General features: G+C 33.3%; 4 protein-coding genes across 4 annotated transcripts; all 4 read right to left on the bottom strand.

Moving 5' to 3' along the window:
- Positions 1–11,123: 11,123 nt before the first annotated feature.
- On the bottom strand, positions 11,124–11,636 carry LOC123680239 (ankyrin repeat and SOCS box protein 2-like). Its single transcript, XM_045618032.1, has one exon. The coding sequence runs from the start codon at positions 11,634–11,636 to the stop codon at positions 11,124–11,126; it is 513 nt and encodes a 170-aa protein (XP_045473988.1).
- Positions 11,637–18,258: 6,622 nt separating this feature from the next.
- Positions 18,259–18,733, bottom strand: LOC123679783 (60S ribosomal protein L30-like). Its single transcript, XM_045617266.1, has one exon. The coding sequence runs from the start codon at positions 18,630–18,632 to the stop codon at positions 18,285–18,287; it is 348 nt and encodes a 115-aa protein (XP_045473222.1). The 5' UTR covers positions 18,633–18,733; the 3' UTR covers positions 18,259–18,284.
- A 900-nt stretch (positions 18,734–19,633) lies between these two features.
- LOC123680237 (ankyrin repeat domain-containing protein 7-like) lies at positions 19,634–20,110 on the bottom strand. The gene has a single exon (XM_045618030.1). The coding sequence runs from the start codon at positions 20,108–20,110 to the stop codon at positions 19,634–19,636; it is 477 nt and encodes a 158-aa protein (XP_045473986.1).
- A 453-nt stretch (positions 20,111–20,563) lies between these two features.
- Positions 20,564–21,076, bottom strand: LOC123680236 (ankyrin repeat and SOCS box protein 2-like). Its single transcript, XM_045618029.1, has one exon. The coding sequence runs from the start codon at positions 21,074–21,076 to the stop codon at positions 20,564–20,566; it is 513 nt and encodes a 170-aa protein (XP_045473985.1).
- Positions 21,077–22,307: the final 1,231 nt, after the last annotated feature.

Here is a 22,307-nt window from a genome sequence, read left to right as displayed (position 1 = left end):
CCTAGTGTTTTCAAGAATATATGGTCCAAACAGCTTCCGCTTTTTTGTCTAGTGACCGCGTCTATGGTGGGGACGAAACCTTGCTCACACAGTATATTCATGTAATGCTCATGCTCAATCGAACATGCCAGGAGATCTATGTTTGTGTCGCCAAGAAATATGTTTATATCCTTATCGTGTTTATGCTTATTGAACAGTGAAACAAGACAATCATTGAAAACATCTTTGGAGACTGTATGCGGTCTATATGCAGCTGTTAATTTTATGTTTTTCTGTTGATATAAGATATCGAAAATAATGAATTTCAGACCGCCTACATCCTCCAAAATAAACTTGTATTGTATACATGATTTTATATAAACTATAACTCCATCGTTTTGATTAATTTCTCCACTATTATATATTAAATCGTATTGTGGCATACTGAATATTTCGGGGTTCACTAACTGCCAAGTCTCGGTTAGTACTATCACATCATAGCTCCTATCAATTTGTCGAAGAACAATTTTCAGTTCATCTAAGTTTTTATTTACGCTGCGTATATTCAAGTGAAAAACCTTGAAAATAGAGCCATCCATCTGATCACTCAAACGATTCAGTTGATATACATCCTGCACGCATTGGGTTCTGAAATTCTCTACTTCCTTTTCATGTTCTCGAAAATATCGCTCCACTATTCAACTGTAATGTTTAGTGTTTTGTAGTCCGTACGTTCCTTCTGTTTATCCATTTGTTGCTTGAATAGTTCGCAGTCCTTATCTAGAGCAGAGTGTGATGTCGGGTAACTAGTTCCGTATTTTCTATTGCTCTCGACGCAATTAATACATGTCCTCTCCTGAGATTTGCATTTAGTATAATGATGACTATCGACACAAAAGGAACACTTGTCTGGTCCAGTGTATTTGCAGTCCTTCGACTTATGGTTGAATTTGAGGCACTTGTAACATCTAGTGACTGTAACATTCTCATTTATTTCGCAACGTCTCAGACCTATATAAACTTTGCCTATGTGAATCATTTTCTTGAAGGCCGTTCCATTGCAACGTAATACACAATTTTGAGCTGTTTTTTTCTTATTTGGTTTCAGCACGGCTATCTCAATTTGATCACCCTTGCTAAAGAAATCATTTTGATTCTTTATCGATTCTATGACTTCATCAGCTTTTATGTCGTTTTCAATGTTTGAAATAAATACTTCAGGTAGCCGTAGTTTTGTTTCCTTTATATCATATTTGTCACTCATGTTTTCTACGAGTTCCTTCCTCAATTCTTTGTGTGATTTTTCGGAGTTACATTTGAGCAAGACCGTTCCTCCACTTTTTATTTTCAGCGAGTTTATACCGATTGGTTTTGCATTGATTTTTAATTTTGTTATGAGATCCTGTTTAGTTTTCATAACATCTTGGTCTGATTTAGGTTTACAAATTATCAGAGGAACATTGCTCCTATTATTGATTTCTTCCAAAGGCTTGATGGAAGTCAAAACCTCTGAATATCTTCTTGTGTTGTCAACTGACATGTTCATCAACTCTTGTTTAGTTTTCTCCAGGTTGTGCTCCAGAAGTTCTATTACTTTTTCTTTGCTTTTTATAATGGTGTTTTTATCTTCAATGGTATTCTTCAACAATTCAAACGTTTCTCCCTTAAGGCATCCCGGGCAATAAAATTTCATAAGACGCTTACCCTTAATTTCCAGGACTGCAATCTCAGAGGGGTGCAACCCCGAACATGACTTACAGAACTTTGTAGGACATCCATCACAAGCAACCAGAGGAGATCTCGCGGTTCCCGCTTTGCTGCACTTCGTGCATTCCATGGTGGGCTTTAGGCTGCCATCAACCGCACGTTAAGTCTCCGTATGAACATCGCATTCAACACATATTCCGATTGTCACAAAAAACTGAATTCGCTTCACCGTTCCTTACTTCTCGAGATTTTTAACCAATTCAACCCAAAAAAAATCACCTGGTATACAGAGTGATCCTAAATTGGGGGTATAAATGAAAATGAGGCATTCCATGGAGAATTTTTAGAATAAAAAGTCCTATAAGCGAAAACGCTTTGTTTTCGAGATACAGGGTGTTTCTTGTGGGCCCCTATTTTATGAGGATTATACCAGTTCAATGAATCTTCATTAACATTCCTTTTAGATTGGGCAAATAAGTACCAAAATTTAGAATTAATTTATTCATCATAGCTTACTTACTGGATCTTCAGTATGATTTGAATTTTTATGAAGGTCTCTTTAGAATTGTTTCAATTTTCTCAAAATCGGTAGCAGATACGAAAAAACTAAAAGAACCAAAAAGTGTAGTACTGAATCAGTTTCTTTTCACGTTGAACTGAACTGCCAGTTTCAACTCAAAATAGAATTTAAGAGGAAAAAACGAGCACTGTTCTAGAAATAAATCTCACTTTCTAGGTTTGCATTCAAAATTACCATATGACATGATGGAAACTTTAAATTGGAATATTTATACCAGATTTGAGTTGAATATCTTATTAAGGGAAAGTGCTATAAAAATAAACTCGGAAAAAAATCAAACTAATACCCTGTATCTCGAAAACAAAGCGTTTGCGTCCATGCTTATAGGACCTTTTTTTCTTAAAATGTTATGATCGAGAAATTTGTCATTTTTTATTGTACCTCCATATTAGGAACTGCCTGTATATCGAGTGATATTTTAAGTTGAATTGGTCAAAAATCTCGAGAAGGAAACTGTTATGTATTATTTCATCAGTTCATATTTTGAATATACGCGCCGATAGCGGAGAGAGGGAAATGCGACCGACTCGAAGAGGTACGGAAACTCAGTATGAAGCTACCACTACAAATAATAGCATATGTTCAATCATAATTGTATATTCAAGATAATCGTATTAGTAGTAAACCTAAAAGGAAATTTACGTCCTTTTATTACCAAGTACACAACAACTGGCGACGAGGATTTGAAGAAGAGCAGAAGATATTTTATATATTCTGATAAACGAATCTACGCAGGAAGCTATGGTTGAAACTCGAGGTATAAGTGCACCAGATGTAGTTTTTCAAACTACGTTCAACATTGAGCCCTATGATACTACTTTGAACTGGACTAGATGGGTACAACGATTAGAAGGTTCGTTCAAATTATTTAATATAAAGAAAGAGCAGTACGCCATATATTTCTTACATTATATTGGTGCAAGAGCATTCGACATTCTTTGCAACAAAATATCACCTCACGACCCTTATGTGAAATCATACGATGAGCTGAAAAACATTTTACAAACGTACTACGCTCCTGCAGCACTTGAAATAGCAGAGAACTACAGATTCCATCAAAGAAAACAGCAAGATGGAGAAAAAATTCAAGAATTTGTAGCAGATTTACAAAAACTGGCAGTAACTTGCAATTTTGGTGGATATTTGAATACAGCACTGCGGAATCAATTCGTTTTCGGATTAAGAAGTAAACGAATTCAATCAAGACTGTTGGAGCAAGACAACCTAAAATTCGAAGAAGCAGTCAAGATGGCGATTGGTATAGAATTGACGGAAAAAGATGTCAACCAACTGAACGAGGCCAGCTACTCAGCAGTGAACCAAGTGCAGCAGATGAACGGAAAAAAATTCAATGAAAACCAACAACATAAAAGGAAGTCTTTTTCTGAAAATAATTTCAATATAAATAATTTCATTAAAGATATCAGTGAAAATAATAAATTCAATTCTAGTAGATTCATCAATAATATAATAATATTAAATGTTTTAGGTGTGGTGGAAATCACTTTGCTAATAAATGTACCTTGGATAGGAACACACAGTGTTCTGGTTGTGGAGGAAAAGGGCATCTCAAAAAGGTATGTTTCAGGTCTCAATCGGTGGATTACACAGCCGTTTCTCCCGAACAGGTCGCCGAAATCTTAACCATCACAAACAAAGGTGAAGATTTACGAAAAAAATTCACTACTACATTGATACTAGAAGGTAAACCAATACTTTTTGAAATTGACAGCGGTTTTGCTGTGACTCTAATGGGGTATAAAGAATTTAAAAATCTGTTTCCTTACAATAGTGTCATCAAATCTAATTTACAGTTAATTACTTATTGCAAAAATTCACTTTCAGTAATCGGTTCTAGTAAAGTAAATATTACTTACAACAATGTTCAATATAACTTAGACATTTACTTGACAGATATTAATAGTATTCCACTACTTGGTAGGGAATGGATACGTGAAATCAAGTTAAATTTTAATTTTATCAATAAAGTTACGAGAGAAAATGCACGTGATTTAGCAATAAAGAGTCTCTTAGAAAAATACGCGAATATAAACTCCGGGGTTTGGCAAAATTGAAGGAATACAGGCAAAATTATCTTTAAAACCTAATGCCAAGGCAGTATTCTATAAATCACGACCAGTACCATTCAAACTTTTGAATTAACTTAAAAATTAAGTTAGATAACCTTGAAAGAAATGGTATAATAGAAAAAGTTAATTCATCAGAATGGGCACCACCCATAGTACCAGTAATAAAAAAAAATAATACAGTTAGAATTTGTGGCGATTACAAAACTACTTCAAACCCAAATTTTTATTGATGATCATCCTCTGCCAACTATCGATGAATTATTTGCGTCAACACATCCTTTTCTAAAATTGATCTACGTTCAGCATATCTAAAGTTAGAAGTAGTACCAGAACATAGAGATTTACTAACACTTAATACTCATAAAGGTCTCTTTAGATGTAAACGGTTAATGTATGGTATTGCATCAGCACCAGCTATTTTCCAGAGAGAAATTGAAAACATTTTGAAGGGAATTCCTGGTGTTACGGTATTCTTAGATGATATCAAAATTACGGGTAGAAACGATAAGGAACATTTGGAAAGACTAGAAGAAGTTTTAAAACGATTACATGACTTGAATATTGAAATTAATAAGGAAAAGTGTGAGTTTCTTCAAAAAACAAATAAATTATTGCGGATATAAATTAGATGCAAACGGTAAGCACAAGGAACCCAAGAAAATCGAAGCAATTACAAATATGCCACACCCTAAAACTAAAACCGAACTCCGATCATTCATAGGAATATTTTTCAGGTAGATTTAGTTAATTCGTTACCTGTCTCATCAACAATTATTTCAGAGGAGACGAGTAAAGATACGCAGCTTTCTAAACTATTATCCAAATTAAAGTCGAATGAAAAGTTTATTGATAGTGATTGTTTCAATTTAGATCAGAAAGAATTTAGTCAAAAAAATAACATTATAATTCGCGGACATAGAGTAGTCATCCCAAGTTCACTTAGAGGGAAAATGTTAGAAGAATTACACGCAGGACATTTTGGCATTGTGGAAACCAAACCTCTAGCGCGTAGTTATTGTTGGTGGCCGAACATTAACTGCGACATTGAAAATTTAATTCACACCCCATATTAGGAACTGCCTGTATATAGAGTGATATTTTAAGTAGAATTGGTCAAAAATCTCGAGAAGGAAACTGTTATGTATTATTTTATCAGTTCATATTTTGAATATTTTGAATATACGCGCCGATAACGGAAAGAGGGAAAATCAGGTGACCGACCGACTCGAAGAAGTACGGAAATCAGTACCACTACAAATAAAAGCATATGTTCAATTATAATTGTATATTCAAGATAATCGTATTAGTAGTAAACCTAAAAGGAAAGGACCCCGCACGTTTAGTATGGGAAATGGCTTTCCGTGAATTTGGCTGAATTTTTGATATGTTGTAGTTCTTGATGAACTGATCAGAAAAGTCCCTAGTCACAAAGCTCAAAAATGGACAGTTTTCGAGATATGGAGCTTTGAAAATGGATTTTTTGCAATTTTCGGGGTTTTTGCTCATCAATCGGGGAGCTCTCATTTCTGGTTTTGATGGAATTTGGATGTTCGGCGGCCAGAACCCGACTGAGAAATGATCTTCCCTGGTTATATTAGGCACCGCCATCGATAATTTTTCATACACTGCTCCACATTGGCTATGAAATGAGATACAAAATCCAAGATCTTCCATACATCTTTTCATGCCGCAAGATGACGCCAGAATAATTCACATGACTGAGAAACGACATATTGTGGGATTTTTTTGAGAGAGACCATAATAACTGAATCCTCATATATCTGATGTCCAATAATATCAAATATGTTAGCCGAACTGTTCATAACCAGGCATCGTGAGCTGTAATGAGGGAAAATGGGAAAATCATAATCATATATCCTCAGGGATAACAATTGTGATCACAATTTATGTCATTTACATATGATATGTGATTTGTTTCTCACAAATCTCGATAATCTGACAATGGGGTGCCAAGACATTTTCCTCAGAATGTCTCCAAATTGATGATAGCATCTCACAGACAAACGAATCCGTGAAAATGTCTGCAGTTTTGATACAATATAGTACTATCCTGGTAGAATATAGAAGTCCAAGTGTTGGAAGCAAACTATGAATGGAACTTCCGATATTCACCCACGAATTCTTGATAAGTATTTTTTTTTTCTATGAACTTTTTGAACTTCACACATACGAATGAATACAATCTAATAATATGATAGTTGGAAGAATGAATGAGTAGATCAATCAAAAACAATATAATAATGAGAGTAACATTCATAATAATAATAACAATAATGATAATAAACAAAAAACAATTTAAAATTATATTAGTTGTTTTTTGTTTATTATCATTATTGTTATTATTATTATGAATGTTACTCTCATTATTATATTGTTTTTGATTGATCTACTCATTCATTCTTCCAACTATCATATTATTAGATTGTATTCATTCGTATGTGTGAAGTTCGAAAAGTTCATAGAAAAAAAAAATACTTATCAAGAATTCGTGGGTGAATATCGGAAGTTCCATTCATAGTTTGCTTCCAACACTTGGACTTCTATATTCTACCAGGATAGTACTATATTGTTTCAAAACTGCAGACATTTTCACGGATTCGTTTGTCTGTGAGATGCTATCATCAATTTGGAGACATTCTGAGGAAAATGTCTTGGCACCCCATTGTCAGATTATCGAGATTTGTGAGAAACAAATCACATATCATATGTAAATGACATAAATTGTGATCACAATTGTTATCCCTGAGGATATATGATTATGATTTTCCCATTTTCCCTCATTACAGCTCACGATGCCTGGTTATGAACAGTTCGGCTAACATATTTGATATTATTGGACATCAGATATATGAGGATTCAGTTATTATGGTCTCTCTCAAAAAAATTCCACAATATGTCGTTTCTCAGTCATATGAATTATTCTGGCGTCATCTTGCGGCATGAAAAGATGTATGGAAGATCTTGGATTTTGTATCTCATTTCATAGCCAATGTGGAGCAGTGTATGAAAAATTATCGATGGCGGTGCCTAATATAACCAAGGAAGATCATTTCTCAGTCGGGTTCTGGCCGCCGAACATCCAAATTCCATCAAAACCAGAAATGAGAGCTCCCCGATTGATGAGCAAAAACCCCGAAAATTGCAAAAAATCCATTTTCAAAGCTCCATATCTCGAAAACTGTCCATTTTTGAGCTTTGTGACTAGGGACTTTTCTGATCAGTTCATCAAGAACTACAACATATCAAAAATTCAGCCAAATTCACGGAAAGCCATTTCCCATACTAAACGTGCGGGGTCCTTTACGTCATTTTATTACCAAGTACACAACAGAAACATTTAACGGAAAAATGTTTAGAGTAAAATGTTAACGACTTTGCGGAGGAAATACACTTATTCCAAATTCTCTTCCCTTCAATTTGAAAAGGAATCTTCTCCTAATTTTTTCACAACTAATCATAAACACCCTGTATATTTACTTATTTTTATTGAAACCATTGAAATACACGTTTCATATAAGTACATATGAAGAGATTACTCCAGAAGATCTGAAAAACCGATCGTTATAAAATTGTGTCAAAGTAAAAGCAGCCGCACTTCACTCAAAAATAGATGGTACCATTTGTCGAAGAAATACCGAAGTTTGATGAAGCCCAAAAAACTCGTGAAAATAAAGGTAATAACACATGTCGACGATCGACCGTAATATTTATTATCTGAATGCGGATCTTTGAATATGCCGACTCTCAACAGATATATTTATGACTAGATTAGGCACGCTTGAACATAGCCATATTTATATTATTTCTTCTTTTCTTTAAAGTTTTATTGATCTTGAGATTATTTTAGCCTTAGTACGCAAACTCTGTGAAGGCTAGCAATATTTTAATTGTTTATAGCTTCCTTGGCATTGCTCGTTGCGAAGCGTTGCGAGTTGATCTTTCGAATTATTTCGCCTGGAGCTCCAATATTTTGTTATATTGATATTTTTGGGCGCCCCTGTGGGCCTTGCGCCCGTGGCAAGTGCCACCATTGCCACTCCTTAGATACGGCACTGCATTGATCATTTGAAAATGGCGAAATTATTTGTTTTTGGTTCATAATTGTTCCCATTAATTAATGATGATGTATCAATTGGAAGAAGATGATTTGGAATCTAGCAGAAATCTCCGTTAGCCGTCTATTTTTCTGCGCAAAATGTTTTAAATTATTTCATCGAATAGTTGTACAATTCACGGCTAAAATTTCATATGAATGAATGGAACGGATACGCTCAGGTCTTTTAAAATTCGAATTTGATTAGAAAGTTATCTGTGACGATTCGTGAAAAATTGTTTGTACAAAACTTTTGTATTTTTTGCGGAAGAATACGAATCTGCAATGAAGAAAGAGTAGGGGTTTCCATTTGAAATTCCAAAGTTGACCCCCAGTGCCCCACAAGGAGGAATTAAATGGAAGAGGTTCTATCATAAGTAGACTTCCTTTTCAAGATCATAAAACCTTTATGGGAAACATTAATCCGTACGATATTCCTTCTCGAGATTCATTTTTTTTATTGATTCAACTTAAAAAATCACCTGGAATATATTCCAAAAAACATACATTGCGCTCGAGAAATACACAATTACTTATAGACCTTTGTCAGTTATTTTTTTCGAGAAAAGGCAAAAAACTCGAGTACTAATCCGGAAGAGCACACCAAATGATAGTATGAATTGAGAAATACCTAAGAATACGCAATGATATAGAAGATTCAATTCGAAAAAGTTGAAAGTATCTTCGATGGAACTAAAATCCTACATTCCTGAAAAAATTTCGATGAATTCTTTCGTTTGCTACATCTGAACAGAAATTGGGAAAATATTGAAACACGTTTTTTGTTGTTCAATAATATAATTTATAATTATTGAAAATTAACGTCTGCCATATAAAAAAAAATACATACAATTATCAACGAACAATTTATATAACACATACCTAGGTATAAGTGTAACAAATATAAACATATAAAGTACAAATAAATTAGTCTATGGAGGAAGAAATGGTCTATGGAAGTCGATATATAACATTAATTTTTTTTTATTTCCTAGTTTTATAAGTTGTATTAATTTTGACTTTTTTCACTTTTTTACTTCTTTTAATATTTTCCTTTCTTTCTTCTTTGTGTTTCTTTGACGAAACAGATTTGATCGGTTTCGTCGATAGATATTTTTGTAATGTTGACAATTCTCGAACTTGGACATATTTCATAATTTCTATCATGACATCATAATGTAGCACTCCTTTAGAGATGGTTGAAAAAAATTCATAAGCTCTTTCTTCTTCAAAAATAGTCGTAATCCAGACTGAAGTTTTTTTTTCAGGTCACAGCCGTAAATTGGGAATTGTTGTTCATCGAATTCAGAAAATGTTGACTGTATAATTGGATTTTGGCCAAATTTGCTCACTTCCTTATTATTCGAAATAAGAATTTTCATATATGAATATTCTGGTAGTGTTTGAAATGCTGCTATTTTGTATGTCTCTAACAGGTTCAATTCTTATATGCAATAATTTCGGAATATTAAATCTTTGAAATTATTGATACTGGTTATGTCAACGTTGAATTGAAAATTTCCGGTAAAATCTAATATAATTAGATGTTTGTATTTGCTGTCTTCTAGCCTCAATTTCATCTGATAATAATATGTCAAGATAGGTGTTTCCGAAAAGATTAATAATTTTTGTTTCAGTCCCACTTTTCAAAAGCAATTCGAAAAATGGGGTGTAGTCTTCACAATAATCTGCTATGTTGTGAAGAGCAGTTTCGCCGAATACATTCTTGGCATTTACATCAACTCCCTTCTCTATCAATAGTTTGGCACTTTCCAATACATGAGGCGCTTTATTGTTTTCAGCAAGCGTATGCAATGGAGTCTGCCCAAATTTTTCCGTCAAGTTAGGGTTAAGTCCGCAATCTATCAAAAACTCGCACATTTCCATGTCTATTCCTTCCTCTTGAGAGCATAAAATGTGCAGCACTGTATTATCATCTCTATTCCTTGAATCTATTTCCGCTCCGTACTGAAGGAGTATAATCGCCTGCTCAACTTTTTTGGATTTAATAGCGGAGAACAAGGAAGGGTGTTTCTCAAAATATGTTATATGCCTCAACATCAGCACCGTTGTCCATCAGCACCTGGTGATATACACCCTCTTGTGTGTTACTGCAATGTGTAACGCTGTATTCAAATATCGAAATGATCTTTCCTTCGGCTTGAACCTCAATTCTATAGCGAACTTCGAAATTCTCATTGACTAATGTGCAACAGCGCCTAGAACTGCGTTTCAGGTCACATCCGTAAATTGGGAATTGCTGTACATCGAATTCAGAAATTGTTGAATGTATAATTGGATTTTGGCAAAATTTGCTCACTTCCTTATTAGTGGAAATAAGTATTTTCATATATGAATATTCTGGTACTGTTTGAAATGCTGCTATTTTGTATGTCTCTAACAGGTTCAATTCTTGTATGCAGTAATATTGGAATAATGAATCTTTTAAATTATTGATACCGGTTATGTCAACATTGAATTGAAAATTTGCGGTAAAATCTGATATAATTAGATGTTTAAGTATTTGTTGTCTTCTAGCCTCAATTTCATCTAGTAATAATATTTCAAGATAGGTGTTTCCGAAATGATTAATAATTTTTGTTTCAGTCCCACTTTTCAAAAGCAATTCGAAAAATGGAGTGTTGTCTTCACACTAATCTGCTAAGTTCTGAAGAGCAGTTTCGCCGAATACATTCTTGGAATTTACATCAACTCCCTTCTCTATTGATAGTTTGGCACAATCCAATACATGAGGCGCTTTATTGTTTTTTGCAAGCATATGCAATGAAGTCTGCACAAATTTTCCTGTCAAGTTAGGGTTAAGTCCGCAATCTATCAAAAACTCGCACATTTCCATGTCTATTCCTTCCTCTTGAGAGCATAAAATGTGCAGCACTGTATTATCATCTCTATTCCTTGAATCTATTTCCGCTCCGTACTGAAGGAGTATAATCGCCTGCTCAATTTTTTTGGATTTAATAGCAGAAAACAAGGGTGTTTCCCAAAATATGTTATATGCCTCAACATCAGCACCGTTGTCCAGTAAATATCTGGTTATATCCATCCTCTTGTGTGTCACTGCAATGTGTAACGCTGTATTCAAATATCGAAATGATCTTTCCTTCGGCTTGAACCTCAATTCTATAGCGAACTTCAAAATTCTCATTGACTGATGTGCAACAGCGCCTAGAACTCCGTTTCAGGTCACATCCGTAAATTGGGAATTGCTGTACATCGAATTCAGAAAATGTTGAATGTATAATTGGATTTTGGCAAAATTTGCTCACTTCCTTATTAGTGGAAATAAGTATTTTCATGTATGAATACTCTGGTACTGTTTGAAATGCTGCTATTTTGTATGTATCAAACTGGTTCAATTTTTGTATGCAATAATATTGGAATAATGAATCTTTTAAATTATTGATACCGGTTATGTCAACATTGAATTGAAAATTTGCGGTAAAATCTGATATAATTAGATGTTTAAGTATTTGTTGTCTTCTAGCCTCAATTTCATCTAGTAATAATATTTCAAGATAGGTGTTTCCGAAATGATTAATAATTTTTGTTTCAGTCCCACTTTTCAAAAGCAATTCGAAAAATGGAGTGTTGTCTTCACACTAATCTGCTAAGTTCTGAAGAGCAGTTTCGCCGAATACATTCTTGGAATTTACATCAACTCCCTTCTCTATTGATAGTTTGGCACAATCCAATACATGAGGCGCTTTATTGTTTTTTGCAAGCATATGTAATGAAGTCTGCACAAATTTTCCTGTCAAGTTAGGGTTAAGTCCGCAATCTATCAAAAACTCGCACATTTCCATGTCGATTCCTTCCTCTTGAGAGCATAAAATGTGTAGCACTGTATTATCATCTCCATTCCTTGAATCTATTTCCGCTCCGTACTGAAGGAGTATAATCGCCTGCTCAATTTTTTTGGATTTAATAGCGGAAAACAAGGGTGTTTCCCAAAATATGTTATATGCCTCATCATCAGCACCGTTGTCCAGTAAATATCTGGTTATATCCAACCTCTTGTGTGTCATTGCAATGTGTAACGCTGTATTCGAATATCGAAATGATCTTTCCTTCGGCTTGAACCTCAATTCTATAGCGAACTTCAAAATTCTCATTGACTGATGTGCAACAGCGCCTAGAAATGCGTGGTACAGATGAAGGCGATGAAGCTCATTCTATTCAGCATAGGGTTCGCCTTGGAATTTTAAATATTGCAGGAACGGTTCGATTTACTCCATATCTGAAATCAAAGAGAGAAAAAATTATTGAAAGATATGAAAAATGTATTGAAAGGGTACTACAATTCATACATAATTTTTCATCACAGAATATATCAACTTGAACCATAGAAATCATATGATAAAATAATATAAGTAGGTAATATAATAACGGACTCAAAGCAAGTATCTGATAAAAAGTGAAAGTTTGTTAAAAAAAAAACTGAGCATTGGATTTCGAGTTCAGATCAGAATCGTCAATAATGGGTTCTAAGCGAATGGAAAGAATTTGTTGTTTGATTGCAATAAAATTTCGGAGAAAAACAAATCAAAACACAAAGTACATGAGGAACTTTTTTTACATTTGTATACTTATATTATCTAACGGAAATGATCTACAGAGGAGAGGAATATGGATTTGGTTATGTAGGTGTATATATATATATATGAAAATTTGAATTGAATGAAAAAAGAAGAAGAGTTTTCGATTTGTCTTTTTTGCGTTTGCAGCTTCTGCGTAGGTATTTTCGAATGATTGGTCATTATTTTTTAATATGTTTGATACTGTTAAAAAATCCATCATCGGCGTGTCAAACATTATCGTTTGAGACCATGCACGGTTCAAAACACGGAAATTTTGCACTAAGCTTGAAATTGCTGTCATATATCTACAGTTAGGTTTATTATTCACAAAGAGATTCTATGGATATTATGTTGATAAACTAGACTGAACTCAAACAAACTGATAAAATCTCCCTCAGAGGTTTTATAATTTTACTAAGGTATAGGTGAACTAATTATGGCTCCGGTGGAGTAACAATATACAAAAATAATAATATTCGGAACTATTCAGCAAAAAATTTACTGACAATAAATTCATAATTCATTTGAACATCGATAATCATAAAATAATCCCATCGAAAAATGTTGATTACCTAGGAGTAGAGTTACACTCAAAGCTTACTTATCAATAACTCATGGAAAATACTTACACTTTTATAAATCAAATATAATAAACAACATGTTGAACATATTGAAAGGAAGTGAGAAAAAATTGTTTTTTGGTGTAACTGGATGTCACTGTATATAACTATATAATATATACAACTGTTTGCCGTTAATGTTCCCTATCATCGATGCTCAATTGTTGCAATCTTTTACATATTTCATCCTCTTCCTGTTCCCATGGTGGTTCTTCATACTTCAAAAACGAAAACGATGGAGTTCTTGACGAAATTGGTGTTGAACATGTCGGCTGTTCATATCTCTCTATTTCCTCGCTATTTGCTTGCGACACCACAGTCGATATACTATCAGAAGATCCATAATAGCTATTATTGCCCAAGGGTGTCGAAACACCTTCAGAAGCTCCACAATTGCTATAACTGCGCAAACGTAACGCAGCACCTTTAAGGGAACCCCACTTATAATTTAACCCCGCCATTCTAGTTCTCCTGTCATTGTTCGGAATCTAAACAAATAAATTGTCATTCAAATTAGTACGGTGTCGTTGAAGGAATTGGCTTATTTTCATAAATAAGAGTATTTAAGGAATGACTTCAGTAGGTATTAATTGATAGATTATTCCATTTTACATGTCGCTTGTCATTGAATACTATTTGAATTTGAAATATTCTACATAAAAGATGCAATCAATACACCATTACAGTTGAACTTACCCTCAGTTTTGGCCATCAAGTCGAGTACAGTTTTACTTTTGCAATGTGACAGCGGCTCTGCTCCTCTTACCAATAAAAATTTACAACTTCATAGTCTCTTTCGTTAAATTCTTCTCTGAATCTTTTTCGTACCAACTCCTCTAAATAATAATTGAGAAATAGGAAATCACTCGATCTAGATTCAATATACATGGCAACACAATCAACTCTGCCATAGTTCACTATAAAATCGTAAATAGAACTTAACGGATTACAATCACCCTTCATGATCACTCAGTTTATGAATTTAAAATTCAGAATAAATATTCAAGAAACTGAAACAACCACTTCCACAGAAAATGAACTACTGAGACTCTCCTTAAAAGGTTGAACTTATATATCAAAATTTCACATTGTCATTAGTTTTAAGATATTTTAAGGTACAGAATAATTGGAAATTTTTATTGGGTATTATTATTTTTTTAATGGGTAAGTTTAAATCAGCTTTAGTTAATGACTGTTTCGCACCATTAGTCAATGACTTGTTGATGAAACATTAAATTAGTGAAATGCCAAATGTTTTGTATAATGTCTTTTCCAGTATTTTCTTTTTTGTTAGGGTTGCTAAGGTGATTTGAGTTCATATGGAAGTCAATATATTGAATTAATATTTTTTTATATCTTCTAGTTTTATATTTAGTTGTATTAATTTTTACTTTCTCCACTTTTTCAATTTTTTTAAAATTTGCCTATTTTCCATCTTTGTGTTTCTTCGACGAAAAAAATTTGATCGGTTTCGTCGATAGATATTTTTGTGATGTTGACAATTCTTGAGCTTGGACATATTTCATAATTTCTATCATAATGTAGAACTCCTTCAGAGATGGTTGATAAAAATCCATAAGCTCTTTCTTCTTCAAAAAATAGTCGTAATCCAGACTGAATTTTTTTTTCAGGTCACAGCAAAAAATTGGAAATTGCTGTTCATCGAATTCGGAAAATGTTGACTGTATAATTGGATTTTGGCAGAATTTGCTCACTTCCTTTTTATTCGAAAAAAGTATTTTCATATATGAATATTCTGGTACTGTTTGAAATGCTGCTATTGTGTATGTCTTTAACAGGTTCAATTCTTGAATGCAATAATTTCGGAATATTAAATCTTTGAAATTATTGATACTGGTTATGTTAACGTTGAATTGAAAATTTCCGGTAAAATCTAATATAGTTAGATGTTTAAGTATTTGCTGTCTTCTAGCCTTGATTTAATCTAGTAATAATATGTCAAGATAGGTGTTTCCGAAAAGATTAATAATTTTTGTTTCAGTCCCACTTTTCAAAAACTCGCACATTTCCATGTCGATTCCTTCCTCTTGAGAGCATAAAATGTGCAGCACTGTATTATCATCTCCATTCCTTGAATCTATTTCCGCTCCGTACTGAAGGACTATAATCGCCTGCTCAATTTTTTTGGATTTAATAGCGGAGAACAAGGGTGTTTCTCAAAATATGTTATATGCTTCAACATCAGCACCGTTGTCCAATAAATACCTGGTGATATCCAACCTCTTGTGTGTCACTGCAATGTGTAACGCTGTATTCGAATATCGAAATGATCTTTCCTTCGGCTTGAACCTCAATTCTATAGCGAACTTCAAAATTCTCATTGACTGATGTGCAACAGCGCCTAGAACTGCGTTACTGTGTAATGCGTGGTACAGATGAAGGCGATGAAGCTCATTCTTTTCAGCATAAGGTTCGCCTTGGAATTTTAAATATTGCAGGAACGGTTCGATTTACTCCATATCTGAAATCAAAGAGAGAAAAAATTATTAAAAGAAATGAAAAATGTATTGAAAGGGTACTACAATTCATACATAATTATTCATCACAGAATATATCAACTTGAACCATAGAAATCATATGATAAAATAATATAAGTAGGTAATATAATAACGGACTCAAAGCAAGTATCTGATAAAAAGTGAAAGTTTGTTAAAAAAAAAAAAAAAAACTGAGCATTGGATTTCGAGTTCAGATCAGAATCGTCAATAATGATATCTAATCGAATGGAAAGAATTTGTTGTTTGATAGCAATAAAATTTCGGAGAAAAACAAATCAAAACACAAAGCACATGAGGAACTTTTTTACATTTGTATACTTATATTATCTAACGGAAATGATCTACAGAGGAGAGGAATATGGATTTGGTTATGTAGGTGTATATAGGTATATATATGAAAATTTGAATTGAATGAAAAAAGAAGAAGAGATTTCGATTTGTCTTTTTTGCGTTTGCAGCTTCTGCGTAGGTATTTTCGAATGATTGGTCATTATTTTTTAATATGTTTGATACTGTTAAAAAATCCATCATCGGCGTGTCAAACATTATCGTTTGAGACCATGCACGGTTCAAAATACGGAAATTTTGCACTAAGCTTGAAATTGCTGTCATATATCTACAGTTAGGTTTATTATTCACAAAGAGATTCTATGGATATTATGTTGATAAACCAGACTAAACTCAAACAAACTGATAGAATCTCCCTCAGAGGTTTTATAATTTTACTAAGGTATAGGTGAACTAATTATGGCTCCGGTGGAGTAACAATATACAAAAATAATAATATTCGGAACTATTCAGCAAAAAATTTACTGACAATAAATTCATAATTCATTTGAACATCGATAATCATAAAATAATCCCATCGAAAAATGTTGATTACCTAGGAGTAGAGTTACACTCAAAGCTTACTCATCAATAACTCATGGAAAATACTTACACTTTTATAAATCAAATATAATAAACAACATGTTGAACATATTGAAAGGAAGTGAGAAAAAATTGTTTTTTGGTGTAACTGGATGCCACTGTATATAACTATATAATATATACAACTGTTTGCCGTTAATGTTCCCTATCATCGATGCTCAATTGTTGCAATCTTTTACATATTTCATCCTCTTCCTGTTCCCATGGTGGTTCTTCATACTTCAAAAACGAAAACGATGGAGTTCTCGACGAAATTGGTGTTGAACATGTCGGCTGTTCATATCTCTCTATTTCCTCGCTATTTGTTTGCGACACCACAGTCGATATACTATCAGAAGATCCATAATAGCCATTATTGCCCAAGGGTGTCGAAACACCTTCAGAAGCTCCACAATTGCTATAACTGCGCAAACGTAACGCAGCACCTTTAAGGGAACCCCACTTATAATTTAACCCCGCCATTCTAGTTCTCCTGTCATTGTTCGGAATCTAAACAAATAAATTGTCATTCAAATTAGTACGGTGTCGTTGAAGGAATTGGCTTATTTTCATAAATAAGAGTATTTAAGGAATGACTTCAGTAGGTATTAATTGATAGATTATTCCATTTTACATGTCATTGAATACTATTTGAATTTGAAATATTCTACATAAAAGATGCAATTAATACACCATTACAGTTGAACTTACCCTCAGTTTTGGCCACCAAGTCGAGTACAGTTTTACGTGTGTTACCCCTTTTGCAATGTGACAGCGGCTCTGCTCCTCTTACCAATAAAAATATACAACTTCATAGTCTCTTTCGTTAAATTCTTCTCTGAATCTTTTTCGTACCAACTCCTCTAAATAATAATTGAGAAAAAGAAAATCACCCGATCTAGATTCAATATACATGGCAACACAATCAACTCTGCCATAGTTCACTAAAAAATCGTAAATAGAACTTAACGGATTACAATCACCCTTCATGATCACTCAGTTTATGAATTCAAAATTCAGAATAAATATTCAAGAAACTGAAACAACCACTTCCACAGAAAATGAACTACTGAGACTCTCCTTAAAAAGTTGAACTTATATATCAAAATTTCACATTGTCATTAGTTTTAAGATATTTTAAGGTACAGAATAATTACAAATTACAAATTTATTGGGTTCCATCTCCTGTTGGCAAAGATTTTATAATATCAGAATCTCCTGCATCGGTTATTGACAATGTGCACACTCTGAAATATTTACCACAGGCAGTTCCTAATTCAACATTATTTCCAGTGTAATGATGTACTCCAGTCTTCGCTAACATTGCATAATATTCAATTTCACCTTTCCTTAGGGGTGGTGTATTATTGCTAATGATGATAAGTTTTGCTTTTCCCTGTCTCAGTGTCTTCAAAGTCTGCTTATAACCCAAGCAGTATTTGCCGGATTTCATTACAAGGGCCAGTCTACTGTTGATACTTTCAATAGCCTTTTTCTGTTTCTTGGTAGCACCCATCTTGGATTAGTTTGAGTAAAATAGAAAAATTACTGTTTACTAACACTACAGTCAGTTAAACGTGGTTCTAAAAGACCTAACCTCGAGAAGAATTGGAAATTTTTATTGGGTATTATTATTTTTTTAACGGGTAAGTTTAAATCAGCTTCAGTTAATGACTGTTTCGCACCATTAGTCAATGACTTGTTGATGAAACATTAAATTAGGGATGACAATTCTATTGTGAAATGGCAAACGTTTTGTATAATGTCTTTTCCAGTATTTTCGTTATTGATAGGGTTGCTAAAGTGATTTGAGTTCATATGGAAGCCAATATATTGAATTCATATTTTTTTATATCTTCTAGTTTTATAATTAGTTGTATTAATTTTTACTTTCTCCACTTTTTCACTTTTTTTAATATTTTCCTTTTTTCCTTCTCTGTGTTTCTTCAACGAAAAAAATTTGATCGGTTTCGTCGATAGATATTTTTGTTATGTTGACAATTCTTGAGCTTGGACATATTTCATAATTTCTGTCATAACATCATAATGTAGCACTCCTTTAGAGATGGTTGATAAAAATTCATAAGCTCTTTCTTCTTCAAAAAATAGTCGTAATCCAGACTGAATTTTTTTTCAGGTCACAGCAAAAAATTGGAAATTGTTGTTCATCGAATTCGGAAAATGTTGACTGTATAATTGGATTTTGGCAGAATTTGCTCACTTCCTTATTATTCGAAATAAGTATTTTCATATATGAATATTCTGTTTCTGTTTGAAATGCTGCTATTTTGTATGTCTCTAACAGGTTCAATTCTTGTATGCAATGATTTCGGAATATTAAATCTTTGAAATTATTGATACTGGTTATGTTAAAGTTGAATTGAAAATTTCCGGTAAAATCTAATATAATTAGATGTTTAAGTATTTGCTGTCTTCTAGCCTTAATTTGATCTAGTAATAATATGTCAAGATAGGTGTTTCCGAAAAGATTGATAATATTTGTTTCAGTCCCCCTTTTCAAAGCAATCCGAAAACTGGGGTGTAGTCTTCACAATAATCTGCTAAGTTGTGAAGAGCAGTTTCGCCGAATACATTTTTGGCATTTACATCAACTCCCTTCTCTATTAATAGTTTGGCACATTCCAATACATGAGGCGCTTTATTGTTTTTAACAAGCGTAAGCAATGGAGTCTGCCCAAATTTTCCCGTCAAGTTAGGGTTAAGTCCGCAATCTATCAAAAACTCGCACATTTCCATGTCTATTCCTTCCTCTTGAGAGCATAAAATGTGTAGCACTGTATTATCATCTCCATTTCTTGAATCTATTTCCGCTCCGTACTGAAGGAGTATAATCGCCTGCTCATTTTTTTTGGATTTAATAGCGGAGAACAAGGGTTTGTGTGTTACTGCAATGTTTAACGCTGTATTCAAATATCGAAATGATCTTTCGTTCGGCTTGAACCTCAATTCTATAGCGAACTTCAAAATTCTCATTGACTGATGTGCAACAGCGCCTAGAACTGCGTTTCAGGTCACAGCCGTAAATTGGGAATTGCTGTACATCGAATTCAGAAAATGTTGAATGTATAATTGGATTTGGCAAAATTTGCTCACTTCCTTATTAGTGGAAATAAGTATTTTCATATATGAATATTCTGGTACTGTTTGAAATGCTGCTATTTTCTATGTATCTAACAGGTTCAATTTTCGTTTGCAATAATATTGGAATAATGAATCTTTTAAATGATTGATACCGGTTATGTCAACATTGAATTGAAAATTCGCGGTAAAATCTAATATAATTAGATGTTTAAGTATTTGTTGTCTTCTAGCCTCAATTTCATCTAGTAATAATATGTCAAGATAGGTGTTTCCGAAATGATTAATAATTTTTGTTTCAGTCCCACTTTTCAAAAGCAATTCGAAAAATGGAGTGTAGTCTTCACACTAATCTGCTAAGATCTGAAGAGCAGTTTCGCCGAATACATTCTTGGCATTTACATCAACTCCCTTCTCTATTAATAGTTTGGCACAATCCAATACATGATGCGCTTTATTGTTTCTTGCAAGCATATGCAATGGAGTCTGCACAAATTTTCCCGTCAAGTTAGGGTTAAGTCCGCAATCTATCAAAAACTCGCACATTTCCATGTCTATTCCTTCCTCTTGAGAGCATAAAATGTGCAGCACTGTATTATCATCTCCATTCCTTGAATCTATTTCCGCTCCGTACTGAAGGAGTATAATCGCCTGCTCAATTTTTTTGGATTTAATAGCGGAAAACAAGGGTGTTTCCCAAAATATGTTATATGCCTCAACATCAGCACCGTTGTCCAGTAAATATCTGGTTATATCCAACCTCTTGTGTGTCACTGCAATGTGTAACGCTGTATTCGAATATCGAAATGATCTTTCCTTCGGCTTGAACCTCAATTCTATAGCGAACTTCAAAATTCTCATTGACTGATGTGCAACAGCGCCTAGAAATGCGTGGTACAGATGAAGGCGATGAAGCTCATTCTATTCAGCATAAGGTTCGCCTTGGAATTTTAAATATTGCAGGAACAGTTCGATTTACTCCATATCTGAAATTAAAGAGAGAAAAAATTATTAAAAGATATGAAAAATGTATTGAAAGGGTACTACAGTTCATACATAATTTTTCATCACAGAATATATCAACTTGTACCATAGAAATCATATGATAAAATAATATAAGTAGGTAATATAATAACGGACTCAAAGCAAGTATCTGATAAAAAGTGAAAGTTTGTTAAAAAAAAAACTGAGCATTGGATTTCGAGTTCAGATCAGAATCGTCAATAATGATATCTAATCGAATGAAAAGAATTTGTTGTTTGATAGCAATAAAATTTCGGAGAAAAACAAATCAAAACACAAAGTACATGAGGAACTTTTTTAACATTTGTATACTTATATTATCTAACGGAAATGATCTAGAGAGGAGGGGATTATGGATGTGGGTATGTAGGTGTATATATATATGAAAATTTGAATTGAATGAAAAAAAAAGAAGAGATTTCGATTTGTCATTTTTTGCGTTTGCAGCTCCTGCGTAGGTATTTTCGAATGATTGGTCATAATTTTGTAATATGTTTGATATTGTTAAGAAATCCATCATCGGCGTGTCAAACATTATCGTTTGAGACCATGCACGGTTCAAAATACGGAAATTTTGCACTAAGCTTGAAATTGCTGTCATATATCTACAGTTAGGTTTATTATTCACAAAGAGATTCTATTGATATTATGTTGATAAGCCAGACTAAACTCAAACAAAACGATAAAATCTCCCTCAGAGGTTTTATAATTTTACTAAGGTATAGGTGAACTAATTATGGCTCCGGTGGAGTAACAATATACAAAAATAATAATATTCGGAACTATTCAGCAAAAAATTTTCTGACATTGAATTCATAATTCATTTGAACATCGAGAATCATAAAATAATCCCATCGAAAAATGTTGATTACCTAGGAGTAGAGTTACACTCAAAGCTTATTTATCAATAACTCGTGGAAAATACTTACACTTTTATAAATCGAATATAATAAACAACATGTTGAACATATTGAAGTGAGAAAAAATTGTTTTTTGGTATAACTGGATGTCACTGTATATAACTATGTAAGGTAAAAAAAATCACAATAATGCACATGCACCCCATTTG

Source organism: Harmonia axyridis, chromosome 5, assembly GCF_914767665.1.
Source record: "Harmonia axyridis chromosome 5, icHarAxyr1.1, whole genome shotgun sequence".
NCBI lineage: Eukaryota > Metazoa > Arthropoda > Insecta > Coleoptera > Coccinellidae > Harmonia > Harmonia axyridis.
Note: the sequence above shows the minus strand (reverse complement) of the source record. Positions and strands in the feature narration are given on the sequence as shown.